The 27,896-nt window shown below is 41.2% G+C and overlaps 1 protein-coding gene across 1 annotated transcript in view; it reads right to left on the bottom strand.

The window, feature by feature from the left end:
* Positions 1–4,412: 4,412 nt before the first annotated feature.
* The window catches only part of C6 (complement C6), a 39,230-nt gene continuing 15,746 nt past the window's right edge, over positions 4,413–27,896 (bottom strand). Inside the window, exons 10-18 of the mRNA XM_067545573.1 lie at positions 26,629–26,795; positions 24,592–24,817; positions 20,380–20,551; positions 18,757–18,868; positions 17,388–17,520; positions 16,109–16,300; positions 12,326–12,416; positions 10,222–10,463; positions 4,413–5,925 (exon numbers count right to left, since the gene is read on the bottom strand). Coding sequence (XP_067401674.1) covers positions 5,750–5,925; positions 10,222–10,463; positions 12,326–12,416; positions 16,109–16,300; positions 17,388–17,520; positions 18,757–18,868; positions 20,380–20,551; positions 24,592–24,817; positions 26,629–26,795 — 1,511 coding nt within the window. The 3' untranslated portion in view covers positions 4,413–5,749. The remainder of the gene's footprint in view (positions 5,926–10,221; positions 10,464–12,325; positions 12,417–16,108; positions 16,301–17,387; positions 17,521–18,756; positions 18,869–20,379; positions 20,552–24,591; positions 24,818–26,628; positions 26,796–27,896) is intronic.

Below are 27,896 nucleotides of genomic sequence, written 5' to 3' on the forward strand. Positions count from 1 at the left end.
ATAATTTTCTGTGGATGGGAAAATCCAGAATAAATTCATTTGCAAATAATCCAAAGATTTCTTTTCAAAATGAAATTGATCCTGGGAGCCCAAGCACTGAAGCATCTGGCTCAGCCACGGCTCCTTGCTCCCTATCAGTTCACTAGGGCTGACAGGAGCATAGACGCTCTGGAAGCCAAGAGCCTTTGAGTTTGGGAGTTGGGGCTGCCAGCTCTATGCCAAGGACCACAGAAACTCTGAAAAGCTCCCAGAGTCTGTGGCAGGGAACATTGAAGCCCTGGGTCCTCAAATGTTGGACAGCTCACATGGCTGGCGCTGCAGAACCTGGGAATATGGGGTTCCCCAGCAGCCCACCAGGTGAGCTAGCAGGAAATCAGGCAGGTTTCTGAGAAAACTCTGCTTGTAGCTTGTCAAAGCTGATACAGGCTTCTGCAAAACACTTTGGGGCTTGACAAATCAGCATTTTCCAATTAAATCCTGTTTTGCTGGAAATGTTATGCCCAGCTTTACTTTTGAGTCTAGCAAACAAAAGGCTGAACAAGATCCAGTGGCTGGAAGGTGAAGCTAGAAGAATTTAGACTAGACAGAGGTACAATTTTTTAAACAGAGAGGGTACGTAACCATCAGAACAACTAACCTAGTGATCTCTGTAGTTAGATTCTCTGTCACTTGAGAGCTTTAAATCAAGATTGGCTGTCTTCCAGAAGAGCTGCTCTAACTTAATCAAAATTTCTGCAGGAATTATCAGGTGAAACTCTATCATCTGTGCGACGCAGGAGGTTAGACCAGATGAACATAACAATCCCTTGCTAGCCTTAAAAATCTATGCATATGAATCTATGCAGGTTTTAATCACCCAATTACAAAAATCACCCTGGGAGGAAACTTGGAGCATAAATCCCAGGTCTCTCTCTCATTTTTTAAAGAGTTACTTTACTTTTCCATTTCTAGAAGCCCAGTCCTGAAGACGTTACTCATGCAAAACTCCCATTGAAATCAGTGGGTACGCATTTTTCATGAATAAGGTCTGCAAATGCAGCCCCTAGCACTAGTTTCAATCCAGTCTACATTGATCAACACCAAAAGTCAAACACCTAGAAGCTATAAAGTGGCTGTCACAGGGATTCACTCACTGCTGACGGTGCCTCCTCCTGGCAGTCCTGGGAATTAGCTCTGGCCAGGCACTGCCCCCTCCCCTGACAGTGTTTCTCTTGTCACCCTCTTCTTCTGTGGACCCCTCTCGTGCTAGGAATTGCAGCTTTCTCTTTGTACTTGGCCCTGTAGCCAGGTCACTCTATGGTTCCCCCTGCCATCATAGGAAAGTCTATCTTCACAAACAGGCTTAGACAGTCTTCCTACTCACTGCCCTGTCAAGGCTGGAAGGAGAACCCAGGACCACCCTTTACTCCGTGTCCCTGCTCAGAGACCCTCTACTTAGCAGCCAAGATTTGACCTACCCTGTACCTCACTGCTTTTCCCCCTGAATTTTGCCTACTTCTCTGGCTCTCCCCCTTCTCTGGGTTTGCCAAGCCACACTCCCTCTTTCTCGAGAGTAACTGTAGGGTTTGTGCCTCCAGTCCCAGACACACCTCCCTTCTGCCTTCTCTTCAGGAGACACCTTGCCTCCAGCCCCTTCTGAAGCCAGCATCCTGGCTTATTGAGCAGCTGAGTCTGCTTCCAATCAATTCCCTGGCTTCTCCTGCAAGTGCAGCCTGTGGAGTTAACTGGCCTGCCTGGCCATCTTAACTCCTTCCAGTCCTGTGTGAGGTGAACAGCCCATCACAGTGGCCTTTGTAAAATGACCTGGTTGACTCAACTTCCCAGTACACAGGTTTCTGTGCTGCAAGAAGCATCATCTCAACCAGCACCCTAGTTATTTAGCAGAGGCCCCGGGCTGAAGGAGCCCAGAGACTAAACTATTATCTCTTCCTCTGATGTGGGTCCTGCAGGTCAGAGGTAAAGAACCTTGATTGGAAATTGTGTACTGCTGCTTTCTCTGTAGTACTTATCCAGTGGCTTCAGCTACTAAGGCTGGAAAACACCTTGCATAAACACCAAATTCACTACAAAAAATAATTGCTCTTAAATGGTTTAATCAAAGTATATGAAAGAATGTGAAAACACATGATTAGTTATGGAGGTTGAGATTTTCAAAAGAGACTAAGGGATGGGCTCCATTGTCCACCACATTTTTTGACTGTATATGCACAATGCCTAGGAATGATCCCATTTAAAAGACGCAGACTTGCCCTGGTGTTTCAGACAGAGATTGTGGGAAGTCATGGAACATCAACTCTGCTTGACAATTTACAAAGGGGATGGCTGCCTGCCAAATAACTGGAATGCAATTTCACAGGCATACACAGCTCTAAAAGCAGTTTGAAAACATCCCTTCACAGCAAGAAATACAAATGACCCCTCTGATCAGAGGGCTTGTTTGTTTTAGTTAATATTTAGCTGAACAAAAAAAAACCCTAACATTTTGTAACTTCCTTCGTCAATTTAACTCCATAAGCAATGTCAACAGTCAGCCCTGAGGCCCATTATATGGCCCATGTTCTTGAGGCCAAAGCAGAAGTGTGCTGGACAGGAATCTATGGAAGGACACAAATGTCATTCTTGGAAGATTTAAGGAACACTTCAGTAAACTGAATATGTAAATCTTAGCTTATCTGAAACTGCAGCAAGTGTAAATGTCATAAACCTTGTATTTTAAAAAATAATGATGGAGATTCTTGTGTGCAGCTTGTAGCTTTGCATTAGAAACTGAGTAGGCTCAAAGGGAATCAAGCTGGGACTAATGCCTAAATACAGCAACAGATTTATCATACACCAGTAAAAGTAACCCTCCATTACAGCTTCCAAACACCTCTACTGCACCATGTAACCTTGCACGTCTGCGCATATACTGTAGTCATACAACCATTGGTCAAAATTCCTGTTCTCCCTGAAATTCTTAAATCGAATACACCTACCTTCACTGTCCCGTATACAGCGGTTGACATTAAAAAGTGAGCATTCACAAACAGTTACTACACAATCTGAGATACCAGAGTTTCCTATTCTAGGTATAGGGGAAAATATTATTTTTGGAATACATTATTTTTGGAATATATTATTTATGTAGAACTCAAAAATGTGATTGACCATGTCAATTTCCCAGTGGCTTCCTCTTGTTTTAGCAATTAAGTTGTGATAATAAATGTATTCCATGTATTATATCTGCACTGTCAGAATATTAATTTAGAAACAAACAAAAAGACATTCTGGTGAACCTACTGCATTCCTTATAGGCTCCTTACACTTGGTTTGGAAAATATTTTGCCTTTCTTTCCTACATTAGTGATGCTCACTTAGGTTTTCTCTGTGCAATGGTGAAGCTGCAGAACAGGGAAAGCTTCCCTTTGAGAATTTCTAGGTCTCAGAATCCCTTGTCATCTTGATGGATTTTTTCCTATGTGTTGCTCTTCCTTCTGCCAATTATAATTTAGACCCACAGGCACTGATCCATCAAACCAGACAACATTTATCTGGAACTTATAATGACAAAGTAAATGAAGCTTCTCCTGCCATTGACTGGGAAACCTCTCTAGTTACTTAATATAAAATTATTACAAAGAAAGCGTTTCTTTAGAACAGAGATACCTGTTGCAGGAAACAATAAAACTGAGCACCATGTGGCAATTGAGACAGGAAGGAAGGTCTTGTGATTAAAGCACAGCACCAGAAGTCAGCTTGTCTGGGGTGAAATCCTGACTTGATTGATGTCAGTGGCAGAACTTCCACAGACTTCAATAAGGCCAAGATTTCACCCTGGGATTCTATTCCTAGCTCTTCCTCTAACTTCCTTTGTATCTCTAGGCAAGTTGCTTAAAAGCTCTGTGCCTTAATGTTTTCATCTGTAAAATGGACTCAACAACTGTTACACAGCTCAGAAGGCGAGGGTGAGGCTTAACTAACAAATGTTTGTAAAGCACTTTGAGATTTTGAGATGGAAAGTGCTAGACAAGCACAAGAGTAGCAGTGTATGAGCTCCTAAATATTTTAGAAATGCAAGAAAATAAATGAGGCAGGTGGGTTGTCATCACACAAAGCATGAAAAATCATCACAATAAAAATGCAAGTCAGAATTTTGCTTAAAAATGTCCTGGCTCAGAACTGAGGGCAGAATTAAGCTTAAAAAGCCAGGAACATCAGCAGCAGATCCTCATCCTCTGTAGATAGTCTAGGAAGGAGGGGCAGCAGCCCCAATGGAGTCTGAAAAAAAGCACAAGGTTTAAAAAAAAAAAAAAATCACTGGATCTGTGATCACTCTGACAACCAACCAGTCTTAGCAATAATAGGAAATCTGCAGAAAGTCTCGAGAATATGGAGACACTTGGAACAAACTGGAAACTGACAAGATCAAGATATGCAAGTATTTATTTTTAATTGACTTCATTATAAATTTTAACATCACAACAAAATATTTTGGTCTGTTGGGTATAGAATTCCTTCCTTCCTTCACCTGGGGTTCTATCCCAGGGTAGTGGTTATTGGTGATTTCTGGGCTCCAAGCTTCCCTCCTCTAAGGTGTTAGTATGTCCTTGGATGCAAAACTGCCATGCCAAATTTAGCCTTAGCGGCCACTAAAGCATGCCTCCGTTCTTGGATGAAGTCTGGAACTCAGCCCAGCCCAATGGTCAGATATGGGAGTAATACACGGGACACATCAAAGTTGCACTAAAATTGTGAGAACTGGAAAGTCTCATGATATTAATTGTTTTTCTCAAAGCTCCAGCTCACGGAGTCAGGTGATTATGTTAGAAAGTCAGCTCTTTCTTTTTTGAAAGTAAGTTTCTAGCTCTCCTGGGTGGAAAGAAAAGCTAGAGGCTGTGAACCTTAGAGGCTAAAAAAACCCAGAAGGCAAATAAAGCGAGAACCCCACATTTATTTCTTTTTAAAATTCTCCTGATTTTCCAGCCAATCTCATGATTTTGGGAGACCTGATACATGATTTTTGAATGGCTGAAATCAGCATGGCTGTGTACTGCTCATTGCATTGTCTAAGGTCTCCAACACTGGGGGGGCAACTTCTCTCTGCTTGACTGAACATCATTAACCAGGGAAGAAAATGTGAAGGTGCTGGGCCACCCAGAGTCCCCTTGCTGTCTGAGAACTCCAGCACGGAGCTCAGACAGTGAGAAGACAGGGGTACATGGTGGGCAAGGACAGAGGAGACAGTTCTTTACCATCAACAAATCCTCTCAGGATCGGGGCGGGGAGAGTCCCAAAAACTAGGTCAGAGGACCCAAACAGCATCACAGGAGTTGAAGGGCAGAATCCCCCTCCCCACCACTTATATAAAGCTATAGATCATAGGAAAGATCCTCAATCCCAAAGTACAAGTTCATTTTAAACAGATATTAAGATAAATGCCATCCCTCTCCCCAGGAGCCACACCAGAAACTTACTTCAACTTATAGGAGTAATTCTCACGGTGTTGGCAGCCTAACAGGGGTGAAAGATGGAGAGAGAGACAAAGGTAAAATTGGGTGCAGTAGAGCGTAGGAGGCAGAGGGCTCATTTATATGAGATCCTCCCCCACTCTGGAAGCAGCTCTGTAAATCCCAGCTCTGGGACTTTTTGCTGTTTTGATTTATTTGGCCACTGGTAGTCAGCCAACCTTTCTTCAGGAGAGGTTGTCCCGGGTTGCATGGCCTGGAACATAAGGCCAAGGGTATTTTTGGCTGCATAAGGCCGGAATGTGTTAATCCAAACAGTTTCCCTGATGCAGGACTTCTATTTTCATGTCAGCACATTTCATTGCTCCCAGCACACAGAGACTGGATGTCTTTTTTCTTCTGGTAGATTCCATTTGGATGCAGTAAAGCTGGCTCTCAACTTTTGGGCATTGGTAGGGAATCAGGCAGAAGCACTGTGACTCTGTGAATGGACAACTTTCAGTTTTAGTTGCAAATACCAGTGTGTGTGAGTATACATATTTTAAAGTCTGGCAACATTTAAAAGAACTAGAAAAGAATAATGAAATTGCAGGTTGACAATAGGACAATTCCAGACAGCCTTGCGCACATAAAAGAATATTAGTGTAATGGGAATAGACAAAACAGAAGTTTCACACATGTATTTTCACACGATGGGTCTGTTCAAGAGCAATTGGGACCATTAGTAAAATGACAAACTAGCTGATCCATTGCTTTGTTTGGCCAGTTTTTCTCTGCCCATGGATGTTTTGAACAAAGACATTATGCTGACTGTCTGCTCCCAATTACTTTCAAATGGAGGAATGCTGTGAAATGGATGCTTAAAACTTCTGTTGTCTGCTCATATTTCATTAAACCTCCTTTTGTGTATCCTAGGCTCTCTGCTAATGCCATGTGGGCATCTGTGATTTCATTACTCATTTCTGGTTTTAACAGGAACATCTTCAAATGTCTGACATGCTAACCCAGACATTTTCCTTCTAAGAAAATCTCACCCTCTCCTTACTTAAAATTATATTTATTCCCATTTTATTTGTTTCCATATCTTATTTTCATAACTTCTGTCTCTGCAGTGATTCCTAACACTCACCCTCAAGAGTATCAAAGCTGGCCTCTAACCTATGTCTATTTTATGCTCATTGGAACATGTGTGGGTAACATTCACCATCATTAAGGTTAAGTTACAGCTACTATTCAAAAACTACTGGAACCAGAGTGCTGCAGTATCATGAAGGCATAATACATTCTTAAGAATTTCAACCAAAATAATCCGTTTTAACGTCTCTACTTCATAGACAAGCCAAACTGATTTGAAACATGCAGGACTAAACTGTTTTGGAAATGTTTAGGTACCAAAGGTTTGAATATCAGAATATCTACCTATTTCTGGAGAGCATGGGGGTTTTGTGCCTATGCACAACCAATCTATTACCCCAAGTCAGTTTGAGATGTTCAGCCAAACCTGTTCTGTATGAATATATTGGGAGGAAATGATGGGCTGTTGTGTTCTAATAGGACTTTTCCATAGTTTGAATCTATGGTTTTACTGAATCGTCTTCTTTTGTAAACAAACAAGCTGTTCCCTCTGCTCTTGATGACATCTCAGTGTAGGGAGCTGGCTTCTTGCCTAGTGGTGGCCTATGGGATAGTTAATATGTGATAGCAGGTGGAAAGTAGTGGTGGATGAAATGGCTGGTAAAAAAGAAAAACAAAAACCTAACCCCAAATATCAATCAGTAAAAGTGAAACTGAACCTTTTTAAAAGGTATCTGTAAGTATCCATCTCCCTTCTCATGTTCCCCATCCAGCCACCTTCACATAACATTATGCTGGGTGTGATATAAGAATGAAGTAGATTATATATTTTTGCGTCCGTCCCAAGCAAATCAGATCTTTTCCCCTTCCGCCACCTCCCCAATAGCCAAGCAAGGTTGAGGGTATCTTCCTTCTTCATTACATAAATCACTTCTCTGGCTGGCCCTGCATTTCTAAGGTTCAGCTTCTCTATGGTTACCTCTACACTGCAGTCGGAGGGGTGACTGCAGCTTCCATAGGCATACCCAAGCTTTCATCCAGCTAGTGTGGCTAAAAGAAGCAGTGAAGATGTGTTGGCAGAGATTGTGGGGTAGGCTAGGAATGCAAGTGGAGTGGCCAGGGTTCTGGGCAGGCTAGTAGAGCCCATGGTGCTGTGTCTTTACTGCTATTTTTAGACACACGAGCTAGATTAAAGTATGCTACTTGATCTGGACTCAGACCTCCGACTGCAATGTAGATAATCCTGAAGGTAAAATGGATCAGATTCCAATGTCTTTTACAATACTGTAAATCCAAAGTAACTGTATCAAAAATAATGAAATTACTCTTCATTTACATTGGTGGGACTGAGACCAGATTTTGGCTCAACGATTCTTGTTCTCCCTGATACTTCTCTTCCCTCACCCAACCCCAGACTCTCACCTACACACTGTCGTTTTGTGTTCAGATTGGAAAGGGCAGCCTCAGACCTGCCATATGGGGAGCATAGTTCACAGCTGATTTCTGAACCATTGCATTCCTGCATCCAGAGATGTGTGATTCTCCAGAGAAGACATAAATATGTATGTGGTTTTTAATTTCAAAAGTCTGGAGCAGTGAGTGAAGTCCAGCTAAGCACTGCCTTGGATTTGTTGGGCCTTACCATGGAAACAAACACTTTTTGATTAGCTTTGTTTCTCTTCTAACTTTCTCCCCTTCTTTGCTCTCTCAGGGTGAGATTCTGTACTGGGCCTCTAAGAAGTGCAGTCCAAGGATAGGGGGTTCTATGGGGTACCACCTTTGTGCTTTTCTGTTCTTGGGCTTTTTTCAGCAGTGGGGAGGTGCTTGTAGTAATTTATACAGTCATGGGGGCCTGTCTAAATTATAGCAGCCTCTCTGGAGCTGCCCTACGGCCTGCAGTGAAGTCTAGAACCTCTGCAGAGCTATGTGCTACAGCCCCACTCCTGATACACACAATATGGCCAACAGTACTTTCCTTATGCTGGGGTTTGCAAGAGGGTCCTCAGAGGGTCTTCCTCCCCTATGGGGCTTTAGGGTCTCCTATGTGCCACTCCATCTCTTTGACCCTGCATAAAGGGGCTGGGGCACGCAGTCTCTGAAAATGAGTGGAGGAATAAGTGTGGCTGCCACCCATCCCTTTCCTGGCAAGACTGCTCTGTGTGATGCATCAGCCAACAAACATTTCACAAATTTACCGGAAAACCCACTATCGCTAGTGCCCTGTTACTCAGTAAATAATAGAGTTGCACAATAATGTTTGTACACTAATCCTCATAGGGATTTCACAACACTCTGTCTCTGTTCGTTAAAGCTCTTAATAAACAGGGATTTCACATAAATCATTTTAAAATTATACCATTATGAACTCATTATGTAAAAACAGCAATACAAGCATGACTAAGAGACACATTGCTGCCTAAACCTAAGATACTCAGCAGTGCAGTGATCTAATCTAGTAATTCTGAAAGATTATATGATATTGCTTGTATAGTCCAGATTAAAGCACAAAACACAACACTACAGATTATGCTAAAGAACAAACAGGGGATCATACCAGGGGCTTGATTTCCATTATTAAAGTTACAGGTACGAATTGGCTTAAAAGGTCAAGTTCCTTTACTTATTTTGTATTCCTGTTTGGTGGCCAATGTGAACTGAATTTGGTGATCTCAGTTTGAGATGCGCATGTGTGCCAGATTCTGATCTTAGTTCCACATAAGTAAATCCAGAGTAATGCTACTGATTACCAAACCTCAAAAATTTGGAATAAGGCAAATAAAGCCAAGACAGTTACTCTGGATTACACCAGAATGGGGCCCGCTGTGTTTATGTTGTGCTCAAATATATCCACAGACATTACTTTTAGTCTCTGTTTTTAAATGCAAATACACAGTTGCTAAAAATGTTTTCATTGACAAGAACAAGAAGCCAGATTCACTTTGCCCTGCAACTTGTGTAGTCATTCACACCAATGCAGAATGAGTGTAAAATGATCAGAATGGCAATGTTTTACTCCCACTTTGCACTCGTGTAAATGACCCCACAAGTTGAAGATGAACAGAGGATTATGCCCTAGGTTCCTACACAGTGAAGAGTGCCATATATTTGACCACCACTGGAAGGAAGTTAATGTGCTAACCTTTTATTGATGGAGATTCAGGCTCATACTTAGTTTAGGGATGCAGGAAAATAAAGATGGCCAAAATTAGCTTTGGAGTAAGCAGCTGCACCTCTTGTTGGTGTTATGGGACTTACTTTATTGATCCTTTGTGATGCTTCAATACAAGATGCTTGTAAATAATAACTACTTACAGTTTCCAAATCGTTTGGCCCATCTGTATACATATTCAAAGCCTTGTAGACTTTAATTACACAGGAATAGATCCTGTTCCTCCATCTGTCTCCTTTGGTGTGGCAGCACAAAGGAGATGGAAAGCTGACTTGGGAGTCCCCTTGCATGGGGGGTGGGGGGTCTCCAAATGGCATACAGCTGGTGTGGCAAGCTCTACACCTTCTTCAAGTGTGGGAAGTGGCAAGGAACAAACTTGAGGCTGCTCTAACTCATGCCAGGGGGAGAAAGTTACCTGTGCCTCCCTGCTCTTCTCATCTAGAGTTGCTCAGATGCAACTTAGAATGTGGACCAGACTCACTCTTAGAGCAGTGAAGCAGATGTCAGAGAGAGCTCGATAAATCACTGTCATACCTGAACACTTTTCCCAGTCGTAGCATGTATCATATCCACAGAGCTCTTTCTTTGAGCTATTTGTCAAAAGCTTTGCCCTTTCAATGGCCCACTTCAGGTTAGTATTATCATTGCACGGGCCAAAATGCAAGAAATGGAGTGTCTGCTCATTGAGGCATTTTTCAGCTAAATACTGACAGCTGGGCTTTGTAACGGGACTTTCAGAAACTGCTTCTAGTACACAGACATTTTCAGAGTAGTGGCTGCCAAGAGACAAAAACAAAAATGTTACAGGAGACTGGGGAAGATGAAGGAGGCATACTTCAAACCCTCGACATTTCAGCAGCCTAGAATATATTGACATTGTTACTGTGCCATCAAGGCCATCATTATAACAAACAGCTGCATGTTACGTACTATCTTAGGTACTTATACAGCCCCCACACCACAGAATTCAAGCACATCGTGCTCTTTGATGTAGTTACTCCCACAACTCTCCTTTGGGGTAGGGAAGTGCTAGTCTCCCCATTTTAGAGATGGGGAACTGGGGCACAGAGAGACTAGGTGAGTTGTCCAAGATCACACAATGTCTCTGTAGCAGAGCAGGGATAAACACAGGTCTCCTATGGCCCTGGACCATCCTTCCTTTCCTAAGTGCCTCCATGCCAGTCCACCACACAGACATCCTTTTTTATATCTTGCAAATAATTAGATGCTAAAAATTCTTCAACAGAACAATTTGTTCCCTTGGAGCCTCAGGGGCCTGAGCAGCTCATATTGCGTAAACAGACAGAGTTTCTTTCTAAAACTAACTCAGCAGTATTCTTGGCTTACTTTAAGCCTTCTGCTCATTTCTATGCTTTTTGGGGTATGGTGATGTTCCAAAAATTAAAGTTTAGGTCTAAAGTTCAGGGGAATCCATTTTCCCATTTCTTCTCTAAAGTGGCTTGCTCTCCACACCATCATTCTCTGATTTGTGATTTCTATTTGGACCTGGTGGAGCTTCCCTATTCCTATTTGTCCTCTCTTCCTATAGATGGCTTGACAAGTCCACAGTTATTTATATCTGGGATGGTAGCACAAGTCACTTCCTCCAAATGCAAACAAATGCAGCATCAGAGTAGTTTATAAAAGGGACAGGAAGTAAAAAAAACAAAAACAAAAAACAAAACTCCTGTGATCAAACACATCTGTTTAACAAAGTTTGAGGGTTTTTTGTTTTTGTTTTTTTGTTTTTTTGTTTTAAGCCAGTTAGGATAAGCCAAACTGGATAATTAATTACACCCAAATTAATCCATCTGGCAGAAGTGAGCCATCAACACTGGGCCAGTTTCTCAGCTGGTGCAAATCAGTGCATCTCCACTGACAACAAGGGAGCCATGTCAATTCACAACAACAGAGATTTTGGCCAAATGTGTTTGGGGAAATCCAGAAAGAATACACATGTTGTATTTATATAATTGGCCTTAGCAAGATGGAGCAAACTAGTTTTGGGGGAAAAAATCAATCAGCAGAAGACCCTTCACTTATACCCTGCAAAAATTCACAGGCATTCAGCAAGTCTGGCACTCTGCCAGGAGAGATGCTGACTTCACACGTCACAACCCATAACTTCCCGGGAGTCTGAGGCCTTCAGTGTATTCTGCCCCACACTCACCTGATGGAATTCCCAAACACAAGAGGCATAAAAACCAAGAGCTGACCCAATGGCAACTATCAAAAGCAGACATGGTGAGACTCCACATGGGTAATGCAGGATGATTGGAAAGTTAGGTGTCTGGCCTCTTAGAAGTCAGTGGCTGGAAAGAAGGTAGGTAAGGGGAGGGAAGAACGGAAGTGTGCAGGTCCAGCTGTGTGCAATGGAATGAGGGATGGCTTTGTGACATGCTGACCACTGGGTGCCATTGCTGATCTTCAGAAACACAGCTGCTAGCTCACTTATTTTATAGGTTATAAAAATGGCTGTGTTTTGGACACACAGCTGTGGCTATTTTGCTCATGTCTGGAACAGACTGCAAGAACGCCGTGGTTGTGCTCATTCTTATCTCTTCCTGTTCTTTCATGTTCAGAATGGATCACTCCACTATAGAGTGGCTGTGCCTTTATATCCAAGTATATACCTTACCCGCAATCCTGTGCTGGAGACATGCAAACACATTGAGATCCAACCTGTTTTTGTCCTGGGCTGCAGTTACCTCTAGCTTTAGTTCGCTCATCTGAAAGAGAATGTAGGCATTATCAGAGCTACTCCCTGAAATAACGGATACAAAATGAACAGAAACTAGAATTCTGCTGTCAAACCTCGAGTGGGTTTATTTTAATTTAGCCTAACCTCCCATAACGAGAGCTGATGGATCTTGTTCTTCAGTTAGCGGGGACATCCATGTATAATTCCAACATTTAAGAACAATGATCTTAAAAATAATGCAAGTAAGAATAGAAACTATGCCACACAAAGGTCAAAATTTCCAAAAGTTCTGAACATCAAGGTGAAAGGGGTGGGGTGGAGGTCTCTGTAGTCAGCACCTACATGGAAAACATAAAGGAACACTTGCACACCTGATTGTAAAACACAGATTCAGTTCAACAAAAAGTCTTCCCCTGAGTTGAAATGTTACCCAAATTGTGGTGTCATTTTTACTGGCTGTTATTATCTATTGGATTATTTTATGAAGTTATGGTTACATTGTTCTCATCACTGTGGTATTTTTGGACAATTACAGAAATTAACATAAATAACTGTTGCCAACAACTGGCACAAACCAAACTCCCTTGACCACTGTCACTGCTGAACAGATAAAGAAAGAAAAAGCTGGAGTGAACAAGTACATCTTGCACTAACTCACAAAAATCCTCAGACTCAGACTCTGATGCACTGTAGGACAGAGCAAATTCTGAAATGAAAGGCTGTCTGAGAATGTTCTGCCGCCCCTGTGCTGGATTACCCCTCTGGAGTGGGACAGCAAAGGGCATTCCAGTGGAACCGAGCTGGCACAAAAAGATATACGCAGTCTCTGAGATGGCTATGCCTTCAGGTCTTTATGGAGGATAAAATCTTTGAGTTGTAACCCAGAAGTTGTCTGGGAACAATTTCAGTTCAAAGAATGCAGGCGTCATGCATCTACACTGCTCTGCACTTCTCAAGAGGTGGGCCGTAGATTTCTGCCTCCTTCAAGCTGAATCTAAGTGGGTTCTTAAGTAGTTCCCAAGGTAAAGAGCACATTACAATGGCCTGGCTTGGTGGCGTGTGAGCTTGAAGGTGGAAGTTGGTTAACTTTGGGGAAGGTCTTGAGAACTTGTTTCATCGCCTTTTCTCAAAATGTTCAGGCCATGTCTTGACAAAGTGATAGGTAACTGTGGTGAAGCTCACAGACAGGAAAGACTGCAATTTTGGGGCCAGCTTTGCTGCTTCAGAACTACAGGTAGGTGTGTACAATAGTCCTCTCCTGTTTTCTGAACACTACAGAGCAAAAAATGCCAGGAGGAAGCATGATCTGCGAAGCAAAGGGAAAGATCCAGTTAATTTAACTACCTAATGTCAGACCTTCGCTGCAGCTTCTTGGCAGCTGCATCCAAGAGCAGTAGTAAGTGCTGCTGTTTCTTCGGAATGGAAAGAAACCACTATACATAGCAGGTTTCCAGTTAATCATATCACTTGCCCTCTGGCATCTTCCATAAGTGCCATCTGGGGTAGTTCACGCTTAGATCGCTTTCCAAGTACAGGATGTGGGCCAGGGCGAGGCTTAACTTTCAAGGCTTTAACTTGATTGGAATCAAGTTTGGAGAAACCAAATGCACAACTGCAAAATGGGGAATAAATGATTAGGTGATAATACTGCTAACAAGGATCTGGGTGTTATACTGGATCACGCAGAGAATATGGACCAACAATGAGATACAGTTGTTAAAAAGGTTAATATAATTCTGGGGTGTATTAACAGGAGTGTCATATGTAAGATATGTGAGGTAATTGTCCTCTTCTACTTGGCACTGGTGAGGCCTCAGCTGGAGTAGTGTGTCCAATTCTGGGCGCCACACTTTAGGAAAAATGTGAACAAACTGGAGAGAGTCCAGAGGAGAGCAACAAAAGTGATAATAGGTTTAGAAAACCTGAACTATGAGGAAAAGTTAAAAAATTGGGCATGTTTAGGGTTGAGAAAAGAAGATTGAGGGGGGACCTGATAGTCTTCAAATATATTAGGGTCTGTTATAAAGAGGATTGTGATCAATTGTTTTCCATGTCCTCTAGAGATAGGACAAGCAGTAATGGGTTTAATCTGCAGCAAGGGAGATTTAGGTTAGCTATTAGGAAAAACTTTCTAATTATAAGGATAGTCAAGTTCTGGAACAGGCTTCCAAGGGAAGTTGTGGAATCGCCATCACTGGAGATTTTTAAGAACCAGTGGGACTTTTCATGGATGGTCTAGGTTTAATTGATCCTGCCACAGAGCAGGGGGCTAGACTTGATGACTTCTCAAGGTCCCTTCCAGCCCCACATTTCTATGATTCTATAATCGCCGGCCTTATTTTTCCTTCTTTAAAACAATGCACTTCTACTTAGATATCACATGAAATACCACCCATCTTAAATATTAAGAAGTTCAAGACTCCTCAGCCTGCAATGATCTGGGTTGGATGTAAAAAGAACATATCTTTACAACAGGGTTGGTGGTGTTGACATTCCCTGTTTAAGAAAACAGATGAGTGCCCTCGATGAGATGGGAGGAGCAAAATGGCGTGAAATAAAATTCAGTGACACAACCCTGTTGGAGAATGATAAGTCACCGACAAAGGAATTTGACTGGCTGAGAAGAAAAGTTGCTGAGCATGTAAAGCAAATGATGAGCAGTCTGGTGTAGCCAGAGAAACAAAACATTATGTGCAGCAAAGATGAATGATGAACCAGAAAGTAAGCATTCAGCTTCATAGCATGTTTGCTCTCCAGAGTAGGCAAGCTCCATAAGAACACTTCTGGGGAGGAGTAGGGATGAGGGGAAGTATCACACACCATACTATATGAAATAGGTCAGACAATACTAATGAACCTAGCACCTGGTGCTAGAGACCTTGCAAACTACAGCCCAGTCTCTAATCTTCCTTTATAAGCAAGCTAACCGAAAAGGTAGCCAATCACAGTGCCAGCTGAAAAGGTAGCCAATCACAGTGCCAGCTGCCACTAACCTGTACTCCTCTTAGTCAAGCTTCAGGGCAAGGCATGGTATTCAGAGAATGCGCTGCTGTGGTGGACGATCAACTCTTGTCCACAGAAATAGTGGGAGCACATATCTGTGGCATTTGATACCACTGACCATTTGTGCCTGTACTGCCTCCAAAAAGCTGCAAGTGTGAACCCAGAAATGGCTTAGGTGCTTCCTCTCAGATCAAAAGCAGAGGGCCATTATGGACAATTGTTCCTTCATTTCTGAAGCCTGCATGTGTGGAGTCTCATAAGAGTGAATCAATCTAGATGAAACTTTGGGGAGAGCTGGTAAGTTAACACAAGCTGAAATTTCAGCAGTATTCAGGTGACATCCACTTCTACATTTCCTTTGCATCAAACAAAAATATCACCATCTCCTACCTTTCACTATGCCTAGTGGGTATAGTTTATTTAAGAAAAAAAAAATCCATCTGCAGCCTTACAAATTTACTGCTAACAAATGATAGGTTATAACTCAGTCATAAGTATGAACTTGATGTAGGAATAACCGTATAAAATTCTATGGTCTGGGTTACGCAGGAAGTCAGACTGGATGATTATAACTATCCTTTCTGGCCTTAAAATTTGCCACACATCATGCAATGCATCACGGTTAGTTAAAATCTGAGCTGAGCTGTTAAAAAGAGTTATCGATCGCACCCCAGGTTCTAAAATGAAAATATTCTAGTCACAGGGAGGGGTACTAACCTTTTTCACAGCTAAGTGATGTCAGTATAGGAGGTGTCCATGATACCTCTCTCCCACACGTGTATTGCTTTTCTCCAGTGACAATGAAGCCAGGTGGACAGCTTAGCTGGATGGTTTCACCGACCTTGTATTCTTTTTTAAATGGGACGACAGTGACACCCTCAGATACTGATGGTTTGGGGCACACCAATGCTGTAGTAAAGAGACACTTCAAATAAATATATCATGTTGTGATAATAAACACAGTAATTACAGTGGTTCAAATAGGTCCATTTAAAAAACAGGTGTGATCATTTTCACAATAATGCTGACCTCTTTTGGTTGAAATTCTAAATTGTGACACTTTTTTGACACAATTTTGAGTTTTGAAAATTTTTGACTTGTCGTGGTAACACTTCATATATTACGTTTGTCTTTAAGTTACTAAAAAGGAAAAATAAAGTGTTTATGAAGTATACTGGTGTTAGTCATTTAAAATTATTCCTAAAAGTATAATAAAAGTTTTAGAATGCTGGTTCAGCATGTTACACATATTAAAAGAGGCAATTAGGGCATCTTATCAAACTGTTTGCCATATGTAACCATTAAGGACATTATTAATGAAGTGCATGGTGCTAGAAAGGTTGTAAATATATTCCATAATTCATGATGAAATTTTCAACCTGAAGATTCAAATCAGTGTAAATGCATTGGGTTCTTGCCAACTATTTGAATCTCTCTCTTTGCTAGATTAAGAATAAATTTTAGCTTTACTTGTTGATTGAACTGTAAACACATCAGGGTATGGCCTTTATGGCTGAGATTTTGCCAGCAGTCTTGAGGGTTTAGACACACATCTTCCATAGAAATTAATGGAAAAGTCCCGTAGACTGCTTTGAAATTCTCACCTATGTAACTTGTGTCTGTCCAGTGCTGAGAATGCTAGTTCGTTCAAAATGATCATCATAAATTTACAGCTCAGTTAGTTAGGTCTGGAAGTGAAATGCAAGTACCATTACCGAATACATTTATAATCAGACTAGAAAATTATCTAGAAAATATCTGTCTTCAAATTTTCTATAGCACCCATCAGGATAGTATCTATTGCTTATAGAATATACTGTAGGAACAATCCTGTACTGGGAGGGGAATGAATAAGATGACTTGGTAGGTCTTTGCCATCTCTAACTTCTATCACTCAATTATTAACTTTTTCTTAAGACACTATTATAGATTGTTTTATTAAAAATGAAATCATTCAAGTGTTTATTTTATGCATAATTTTTCTCCTCTTTCTTACGTTGGCACTCAATAGGTTGCTGTATCCAGGTGTGGTCTGATAGACATCTAAGAAACTGATACCCAATAGGCTCATATCCAGTCATGCAGGCGATTTCAACTTCTTCCCCAACTGTGTAATGATTCTTTTCATTCTACAATTAAATCAAATCCTTTGTAAGTGTAATACTCACTGACATAAGAAACAGATTCTCAGAACTAGTTCAATGGTACTGCAATTGTCATAACAATTTTCTTTTCCTTCTCCAAAGTAAGAGCCATGTATCCCATCTGTCTGTCCATCCAGTCACTAATATTGTAATGCATTCACCCACTAGTATCAACACACTGGTTACAGGGTTCACAAAAATGCTGTGAGAAGTGGGACCTATAGCCTTCACCCATCCTTTGCTTTAGTTGTTGCTGAGATCTTTTACAGATCTGTTATTGGGAGAAAGCCGCCGCAGAGAGGGGAAACTTTTAGCTTGCCCTCTATACAGCAATATGATTGCTAACCCAGCAGATATGCAAAATATAGTAGATCTATCTCTGAATTCACGTGCTGGTAAAATATCTACTAAAGAAACTGACAATCAACATAAAAATATTGATCCCAGAAATTAAAAAAAAAAAAATGAGTGCAGCATGTGTGTGGTTTTCTGCTATCCACTTGTGAATCATACATGGACATGGGCATGCATCACTATCTCAGCAATAGTGCTTCCCTAGCCTTTTAAACATCTCACAAATTTTCTCTTTGCAGTAGATTTATTTATTCAGTTTCTTCTATTAAGCTTAGATGCTGGAGGAAACAGCAAGTTTTCGCTCCAATCACTCCGACATCTAGCTGATTGTATGCTGCTCTTTGTCCTATTGCTTCCATGTAGTCAAAACCAAAAAAATCCAAAGTGAAGATGAAATATAATTTTACTGATTGAGAGAGAGGAAAAGGGATTTTTAGGTGCAGAAAGAAAACAGCCAATGAAAAAAAGTATGGAAAAGAAAACCAGTCGGAAAAAAATCCCCAAATATAGAAGACTTCGGGGGAAAAACGAGTAAAGATGGTAAAAGAAAATTTAAATTAAAACCCCCATTGTATAAGTGCACCCACTAATGCCAGCCTAGCTTTTGAGATGTTTTTGTATCCCAAACAGTAGTATGTAATATCAACTTCTAATCAGTTAGAAAAATGTCTTTATTAAATAAAGTGGAATCATGTTTTTCGGCTTAGTGTCAGGCGCCAATATTTGGATACAATTAGAGGAAATAAAGTTTTGTGGAAGTTTTGTGAACCCATCAAGGAGTTGGTGAGGCTTGTCAAACCTGGAGCTTCTTGCAGCTCTCCATCCCTGTACAGCACTCCCTTATCCTGTGCGTTACAATTCTCTCACCCTGAGAAATCCATTTTCTGGTGGGGCTGGCTTAAGACATCCAGACTCTGGTTCACCAATGAAAACATCTACTTCCTTTCTTGCTTCATCGTCATTTATACATGGAGCCCCTCTGAAAAATAAGAGTTTGTAATTAAGGATGCAAACTAACGAGTGGTTATAGTAAATTGAAAAAGTAGGGGAAAGTTCTCCAGGTATTAGGCAAGCGGGAGGAGGAGCTGGCAAGGAGCTGGTAACTCTCCCAGCAGAGAATTTTACCCATTTAGTTTTCTTGAATAAGGAGAAACATAGCAAGGAGCACAGCAGATGGTGCTCAACCTCTAAGAAGTGACTGCAAGCTCAAGTGGTTTGGTCAAAGCTTAGGATTCATCATGGATTGGTTGGGTGATATGGAAGGTAGTCAAAAGTCTATTTCCAGACTACCAAAGTCAGGCAAGGGCTAAGGAGGCCCCCAATGTGTGGAAATGAGTAGGCTTGGCAGAATTAGATATTAATTTTTATATATATAATTTGATGTTTATTTTTAAGCACTTTTTATTTTTCGTGACTAAATTTTCATAGTTGGGGAAAACTATGGGGGTAAGAGGGGGTGTCCAACAGCTATTCAATGGCAGCCATTGAGATTCAAAATTTAAAGCTTTATAACAGTTAAAACACAAACTGTCAACTTCACATTTCAAAGTAAATATCCTTAAATCAAATTCTAATAAGTTCTCAAGTAAAACTTTATTTTGCCTAAGTGTAAATTTTGATTATCACTGATGGAAATTTAGTCAGTTTGCATGTATATGGTGAAATCAACCTTTACTGACATTTACCAATACAAAACTAGTCCTTCCAAGCCTAGATATGCACATGCTATGTTACCTTACTTAGTCATGGAGTTAGATAGCCAAGGAGAACTAAAGGGTCTGTATGTGTCCAACAGCCTCAGTAAAGGATCTCCTATATAATCATTACAACAGTGATAGTACAACTCCCAGCCCCGCCTCTGCAGCTTCCACTTATTGCTACCGCTGTTGCTACCACCAGAGGAGATGAACCAAGTTGAATTATGGTTATGAAGTTTGCTCTTGAAGATCCAGCCTTTGAATGAAAAACTAAACCCAGTCAGGGATCGGATATGTGATTTTACATTGAAACCTTGCAAAATTAATGTTTTGCATTGTTTCAAATGAGAATCAGGTGGAACTCAGTAGTTTTGATGTAATTTCTCTTTGAGATTTTGAATTCAAACCCAAAACAAATAAAAAAAAGAAACTTTTGGGAAGAGGAGGAGGCAACATCCAAATTCATGTAGCTCAGAAGAGAGGAAAATGTTTGGATAAAGACTAATGAAAAGAAACTGTTGAATTCTGTATCACTTCAGATAGGGTCATACAAAACATTTTAAAATAACTACATATTGGTAATGTTACTGGAATTCTCTGGGAGGAAACAACAAATCAGAACCAAATTTGTATCAATTTTCAGACATTTTCCTCTAACAGACCCATCCATTGAAACGCAGACAGGAGATTCCTCTCCACCCTTCCCTATCCTTAATAGCTACCAAACCATTTTGGAAGCATCTTTAACCCCATCCCATCAGAAAGTGGAAATTCCAGTCTACCATCTTCTTACTTGTCCACAAACATTGAGATATAACAGTCTTCCTCCTGCTCACGTTCACCCTGGCATGGCTTGCCTCCGTTCAGTGGTGCGGGGTTATTGCACTCACGGGTCCTTTTTCTCTTGAAAGAAGCATCGCATGAGCTCCACGCAGACCAGCAACTCCAGTAACCATCCACTGCAACTAGAACAGATGAAAGAAAACTCCAACCACTTGACAAATCCACTCTACCTGCATTATTTCCCTTACACTGTATACAACAGGAAGTCCGACTGATTAACAGTCACAATTTAAAAGTATTTACATTGTTTACTAGCAGAAAAATGTTATTTATAGGAGGTTACATTTTAAACAGAGATGGGCCAGACCCAAATCTGAACAGTTTTGAATATCAGGAGAGTCTAAATATTCCTTTCTTTACACAGTTTTGGTTCCAGATCATATCCAAAACCAGATGGTGCCTATTTTCTAGTTCCACCATATATGCAGCTATTTTGAGATTCCATGACACAGGAAATCTTTTCAGACAGCTCATGAGATGATGGTGCCTTGAAATCCAACTCCTGATCTGAATTTCAGAGCCAAGATATCTTTAATCCCAAAATTACTCCAGATCCAAATCTGAATTCAATTGCCATCACTTTAGCCCATCTCTTGTTTAATTCTTTTAGTTTGCTTTCCCTTGAAACATGTTTTATATGAATTATTAAATCTACAGATGATATCATCTCTGCAGGCAGTACATGGAGATAATGTCTTTTTGGCTTCTGTATACCTAAATACAGCAGTTCCTTGCTAAATCATTGTATGCATTTGTCCTTGTCCACCATCACATACACCACTGTGTATGAACCCCCACCTGCCCAAAGACAATCTTTACTGGAACAGCAGAGTTGCAATCAGCACTAAACTGGATTTGCAGGAGGGGTTCATACACAGTAGCTCTTCGATCTAGCCAGGTATCTTAAGCTTTCACTTGTACAAGGAGCACATTTAAAAAAACAATATATATCCTAAAATTGATACAGATTCACACTGGACAGAAGATAATTGGATGCTGTTATCAACAGGTGTTTGCACACATATGTACATATATATTCACAGTATAGATTTTCACTTTCAAAATGCATTTTCACATGGATATGCTGACATCAGCACACTGACAGAATCACTTTCCTCTAGAGATGATTGACAATTTCCCATGGGAATAGTTTTCTGTTAGAAAATGCTGATTTGAAAGAATCAAAACATTTCACTTTTGATGGAAACCACTCCCAGGCAGGCAGACAGGCCAGCAGGCTGCCTGCTTGATTTGCTATCAGTTCTCCCACCCACCTGGGATGGGCAGGCCGGTTGTCCACATGCTCACCTGGTGGGATCCTTGACTAGCCAAATTCCAGGCTGCTAGGTTCCCTGGGCAGCAGACTCTATGGTAAGCAGCCTCCCTGGGCTGCCCGGCTTCCCAAGTGGCTGGCTCCTCAAACTGCCCTGAATGCTCCCCAAGCTCCCATGGTTCCCTGGGTTTCCCATCTGACTCCTAGGCTGGCTTGCCTGTCTTGCCTGATTTATTTTTATTTTGAAATAGGTAATCGGTATTCTAATTAGTTTGGTGATTGGTGGTGTAACTGGTAATTTTTAATTGATACTTTAATAGGTCTGGTAACTGGTAACTTCCTATTGTAATATGTATAACAAAAATACAGTTTATATTATATGTTGTATTTCTTTTATTATATATATTACATTAGGAAATACCAAAACGCTTAAGAAAACCAGCATTTATCAATTAGAATACCACTTGCTAATTAAAAAATGCCAGTTTATAATCAATTGCCAATTTACAAAATAAAAAAAAATCATTTAATAATATAAAAGTTGAAGTTCAACTATTCTGACAAGACATGAAATGTGTAAGATGAAATTATGAAATGCCTCAACTTTTATATTATAATTTAGCTGTATTTCCTCACCTAACAGAGCAACCCCCAACAGAAAAGCCCCACTGCCTTCTGGGTAGCCTAGGAGGGCAAAAGGATAATGGAGCAACCCCTGATAGAAAAGCCCCCAATCTTGTGGGTGAATCTGGGAGAATGTAATGCTATTAAAGTAAACTCAGACAGAAAATCCAGAGTGGAGTCCCTAAGATAGTGAGGGACTAAAATTTTATATCTCTCCGGCAACTTCTGCAGCGGATCAGGTACCAGATATACTGGTTCTTCCTGTCCTCTGGACTTTACTGATGACGCTGAGAGGGGGCCCTGATATATAGGCAACTGTGGACCTTCATATTATTTCCCAAGGCTTGCATTCTGGAGAAGTACTCCAGCTTTGCTTTGAGCATCGACACAACTTGGGAAGCAGCAGTCACCCACTTTAAGCTCTTACTCGATTGGTGTAGAGTTGAGGGTCAGGGGCTGTTTCCAATGGTGGGAGAGATCTTTGTATCTCACTGGACAACTACCACCTGCCATAAAACTTGGCAGTCCCCTGACAATAAGGTGTTGTCCTGCCACAGTCTGCCTGCTTCAAAGGATGTTTGGTGCTTAGATTTTATAACTTGACAAGTGGACTGAAATCAATGCACCAGGCAAACAAGTAAGAAAATGAAAACATCTTTCAAGATAGGGTGCTGGAACGTTCACATAATGACACCTGGATTATCTGAGGACCTTCAGCTAATAAATGATGCATGTAAAACTGCCGTGTTCAATGACGAGTTGAAATGACTCAATGTAGACATTGTATCCCTCCAAGAAACAAGGCTAGCATCAAGCAGATTTCTTAGGGAAAAATACTACACATTTTTCTTGCAGGGAAAAGCATTGAAAGAACACAAGAGCATGGAGTGGGATTTGACATCAAGAACTCATTTCTCAGGATGACTGAGCCACCTACAAATGAATCAGAGAGAATTTTGGCACTACGCTTGTTCACATCTGAGGGCCCAGTCAGTCTTGAGAATGTGCATGCCCCAACACGCTCCCCGTCTTCTGACATCAAGGACCAGTTTTATGACCAGTTGAATATCACCACCAGCAGGATTTCGAAACATACCACCAGGGGTCATAAAATGTGGAAAACCTATCTTACTGCAACTCCTTTATGAGTTGCTCTGTCTGTGATGGAAAGAAGGCAAAGTACCACAAGAAATGAGAGATGCCATTTTCATCGCTCTCTGAGTATGTCTTCACTGATGGGGCAAATTTGCCGCCGTCATATCGATCCATCCGGATCAACTGAATGGTCAGTGAAGACCTGCTCAATCGATCTGGAGGTCGACACGTTAAAACCACCCCCTCAAGTGGTGTAGAGTTGTGTCGATGGGAACACTTTCATATGCATCGTCTTTGTTGAATTTTTGGAATCTCCTGGAGAGACAGAGTCACCAACACTGAGCTACTCAAGTGGGTCAGTATACCCAGCATGAAAACACTCCTTAAACAGAGATGCTTCTGCTGGCTTGGGCATGTGTGCCAAATGAATGATGGGCACATCCCAAAAGACATCCTATGGTGAATTGGCATCTGGGAAAAGATCTAAAGGGCACCCAAAACTAAGTTTCAAGGATGTGTGCAAGTGAGACCTCAAAGAAATAGACATGGTTATGGATAACTGGGAAGATCACTCTCTGGACTGCAGCCTTTGGAAACAAGAGCTCAATAAAGGTCTCCAATGCTACGAGAGGAAGCAGTCCAGCTTAGCAGAGGAGAAAAGAGCTCACAGAAGGCAGAACCCAAAGGGTCAAAACACCACTTTTAAATGTAACAAATTCAGCAGAGATTGTCTCTCTCGAGTGGGTCTCTTCAGCCATATCCATAGCTGCCATAAAACCAACTGAGTAAATTCTCTACCTCTCAGGGGCGCATAACCCTGGTATCTCAAGACTGAAGGATACCAAAGACTAACAAACGTCAAGCCAACAAAATCCAGACAAAATGTTTCAATCTTATCAAAATGAAACTATTTTGACCCTATTGAAATGAAATATTTTATAAGGTCAAAACTAAATATAATTTTGATTTGTTTGAAAAGAAATAGTGGAATTTGATCTGTGGGAAACTTTGAAATTTCAATTTTTTGTTTTGATTGAATAGAAATTTGAAAGTTTGGAATTTCCCATGGAATGGTAATTCCAGATTCCAACCAGCTTTAACCTTTAACATTAAGTTGTGTGGATAGAAGAAAGAAGCATATTTGCATCATCACAGTATTATCATAAATACCTGATTTATAATCTGGGGCACGTTTTTCACAGTTATCCCCATAGGTTCCAGCCTGACACACACACAGACACTCAGTTCCAGACAACACAGGTCTGCCGTTATTGGGACAGGGCGCACATTTACAGGGATCAAATCTGTCCATGTATTCAATGAGTGCTCTTCTGAGGTTGCGCCGTTTAGTCAATGCACATGGGAAGTTCTTCACCAAATCCAGGATGGGGGACACCTAAGAGAAAAACACACAGCAGAGGATCATATAATGAAAGATGAAGTGGACGTTTCCTTGCAGTACAGAGTTAGCTCTGTTGATTTCTTGCTATGGATAGTTGCAGGGCATCAACATATCCCAAACAGCTAAAAAACCCATCTTTTTAAAAAACATCAGACCTTACTAGGCTATATGGATAAGAAGTTGGGAGAGTGGAGCATGGTGCAATTTCTTGGTAATTAACAGGGCATAATCTTCATAATCTAGATCACCCATATCTATATTTTCCTCTTAACAAAGGTGAGGGCCTAGCGGATCAATAGCAAAGATTTAGCAATATACTTTTTTAAAATCACACCAGGTATGACGGTCTAAACAAAGACATGGAGGTCGTGTACAATCCTGGGAGATGCAAAAATATACAGGAGTGAGCAATATTCTTGGACTGATGTTATATTTACTGTTTAGTTATGTTCTATGTTTTCCAAACTAGGAATGCTCAGGGAGTTTGCACAATGAGGAAGCCAGCTAACTTCCTGCACATAACTAGTGTGTTGTTTTCCTTCTTCCCCAAAACAACAAGCCCCTTCCTATCACCTGTGGAAACAGAGAGAAAAACTCTCTGATAGGTTCGGTTTGGGATACGGGGGTTAAGTGAGACAGCGATGATTCCAGGGGTTTGCCCAACCAATAAACCCTCTATTCCATAATAAACAATTCTATCCTTACAATAAACAGCTCCACCTCTACAACAAACAGTTTCACAGCAAGCAATTGCACAGCAAACAGGGATAGCAAAGGGCAGGAGAACTCCATGCACAAAAGGACAAAATTTGCCACCCAAGACTTCAGCACCTTGTGATCTCTCCTGGATCAACGCATGGCCGCCAGCATGCGACACCATGGTGCCCGGTTTTGGAGTTCCCCAAAGAAGTTACAAGACAAACACAACAGAAAACAGTTAATCCATACTCACAAACATTATATACAGGTATACTATGCTGGCCAAATTCAGTTGCCGTTTGCTTTAGATACTGCAGACGGGAGAGAGCCACTGTGAGTGATCAGTTCACAGTGAAGCGGGCTAGGAAAGATTTGTCAACCTGCCGAGCCGACATGACCAGGAGATATGCAGGATGCCGGGTGGATTCAATTCCTCTCTGCTACCTGGGTTTGAACTTTTATAGTTTCCCATGGTCAGCAGAGGCTAAGCCCCATTGGTTGCTATTTGCTGCATGATCTTCTAAGGTCATGGCTCAGAGTTTAGCCAACCAGGTGCTCCTGATTTCCTGGGCAGGTATGGACCAGCCAACCAGGTGATTACAATTATCCTGGGCAGTTGCTGACCATGCACAAGCAGGTGGGGTCACTTCATTTCCTTAGGAGACAGGTACATGCGGCTCGTGCTGCTGAGTCAACCCTCCCTAAGCTGCCTCTTTATCCACATGGGGTGGGGGGGGCAGTGCATGTGGTGCTGCAGATGCCACTATGCGATTCAGTCTCTACACCACCAAGCTCCAGAGGACTCCTCCTTCCCAATGATGTCTGAAAATAGGCCCAGTGAGTCTTTCCACTCCTTGTGGCTGTCCAGTGCCCTTCAATTTGGATGCACAGTACTAAGGGGATTTAGTTTTACAGGCTGAGAGATACAAAAAGTAGTTCCTATAAATGTTTATAAAACTCTCTAAAATATTTTGTGAATGAATATCAAATAATCTCCAGTCTCATTCCAGGGAAAAAGATGAAAAAGAATGAAGGATTTAGGCTTTTGCTCCCCTAAAGGATGATGGCCTTTATTTTCTTGCTAGTATTTTTCTTTCTTTTCTTACCTCAAAATCAATCACAATAGGATTGTCCTTTGTTGATTCCACCCAGTCTGTGAATACTGTATGCTCTGGGAAAGACCCCTTTTTCTCCCAAGCCAAAGCTGCAGCATATTCTGCCCTTCCACCTTTTACCAATGAAATAGACCGCTCAGATGACTGCAAAAATGATCCTAAAATGAGATTAAAATTAAAGGTTTTTCAAACATAACCACAACTTTTCTACTGCATACAATTCAAACTCCAAGAATTAGTTTTTTTAAGAAGAGCCAATAGAATTTGCTGGTGACACAAGGGCACCAAATTATAGTATAGAAAGCTAGTAATCCATCCCTTCCTCCCAGCTTTCATAACAGGAGTAATGTTATGAAATTAAGAAAGAAAAATGTAGTCTGAATACCAGGAAAAAATCCCAGTCGTGAAATTTAGTAGATTATGGAATAGTCTCGTAAAAGAAGGTGATGAAAGCATCATCCCTGGAGATATTTAAAACAAGATAGGGCACAGTACAATAGGAGTAGAAAATATATCATGTGGCACAATCCGTGCTGGCCAGAGAATGGCCTCAGACAGGAGTGTCAACTCTTGCTTTCCTTTCACATCTGAGTAGTTTGGTTGTCTTTAGTATAGTACTGGTCACGTGAGTGAGGTGATGCATATTTGGCTTAACTGGACAAATAGTTCTTTCCATTTATGCTAGATGCAAGACCCCCTGATACTTCAAAGAAAATAAACTGTTCTTTTACTACACCTAAAGTTCACTAAAAGCACAGGACAGAGTCTCTGCTGCACCAGAGCTTTGTTTGGTGAAGCAGAGAAGGTGGGGGATGTCAAGGAGTTAGTTATGGATTCCTGAGTCTGTGTCTGATTCTGTGCCAGCTTCAGCTATGGAGAAGTTTAGAGCAGCTTATGGGCTGCTCTAAACTCTGCTAGCTGGTAATAGTCCTCAAATGATCATCCACCAGCTGGGCTTCCCAGAGCACTCCTCTCATGTTGCCTTCTTGCCTCCTGCATGCCCTTACTCTGAAAATGGGGAGAGAGGTGACATATGGCTAGACTAGCTTTATGCCATTGGATTCCTCAGCTGGGAAAATGTCCCAGGATGCAACAGAGGGACAGGCTATGGGCCACAGTGAATTTTTGTAAAGACAGAATGCTCACAGTGCTTGATTTGGGAGACAAAAGGTGAAAATCTGACCCCACTGAAGTTGATGGGAGTTTTGCCATTGAAGCCAATTAAATTAGAGTTCCAACCAAATGATTATCAGATATTA

The sequence above is a fragment of the Emydura macquarii genome, unplaced genomic scaffold, assembly GCF_026122565.2.
Source record: "Emydura macquarii macquarii isolate MOO-44397 ecotype Brisbane River unplaced genomic scaffold, CSIRO-AGI_Emac_v2 contig_1045, whole genome shotgun sequence".
NCBI classification, from domain to species: Eukaryota; Metazoa; Chordata; order Testudines; family Chelidae; genus Emydura; species Emydura macquarii.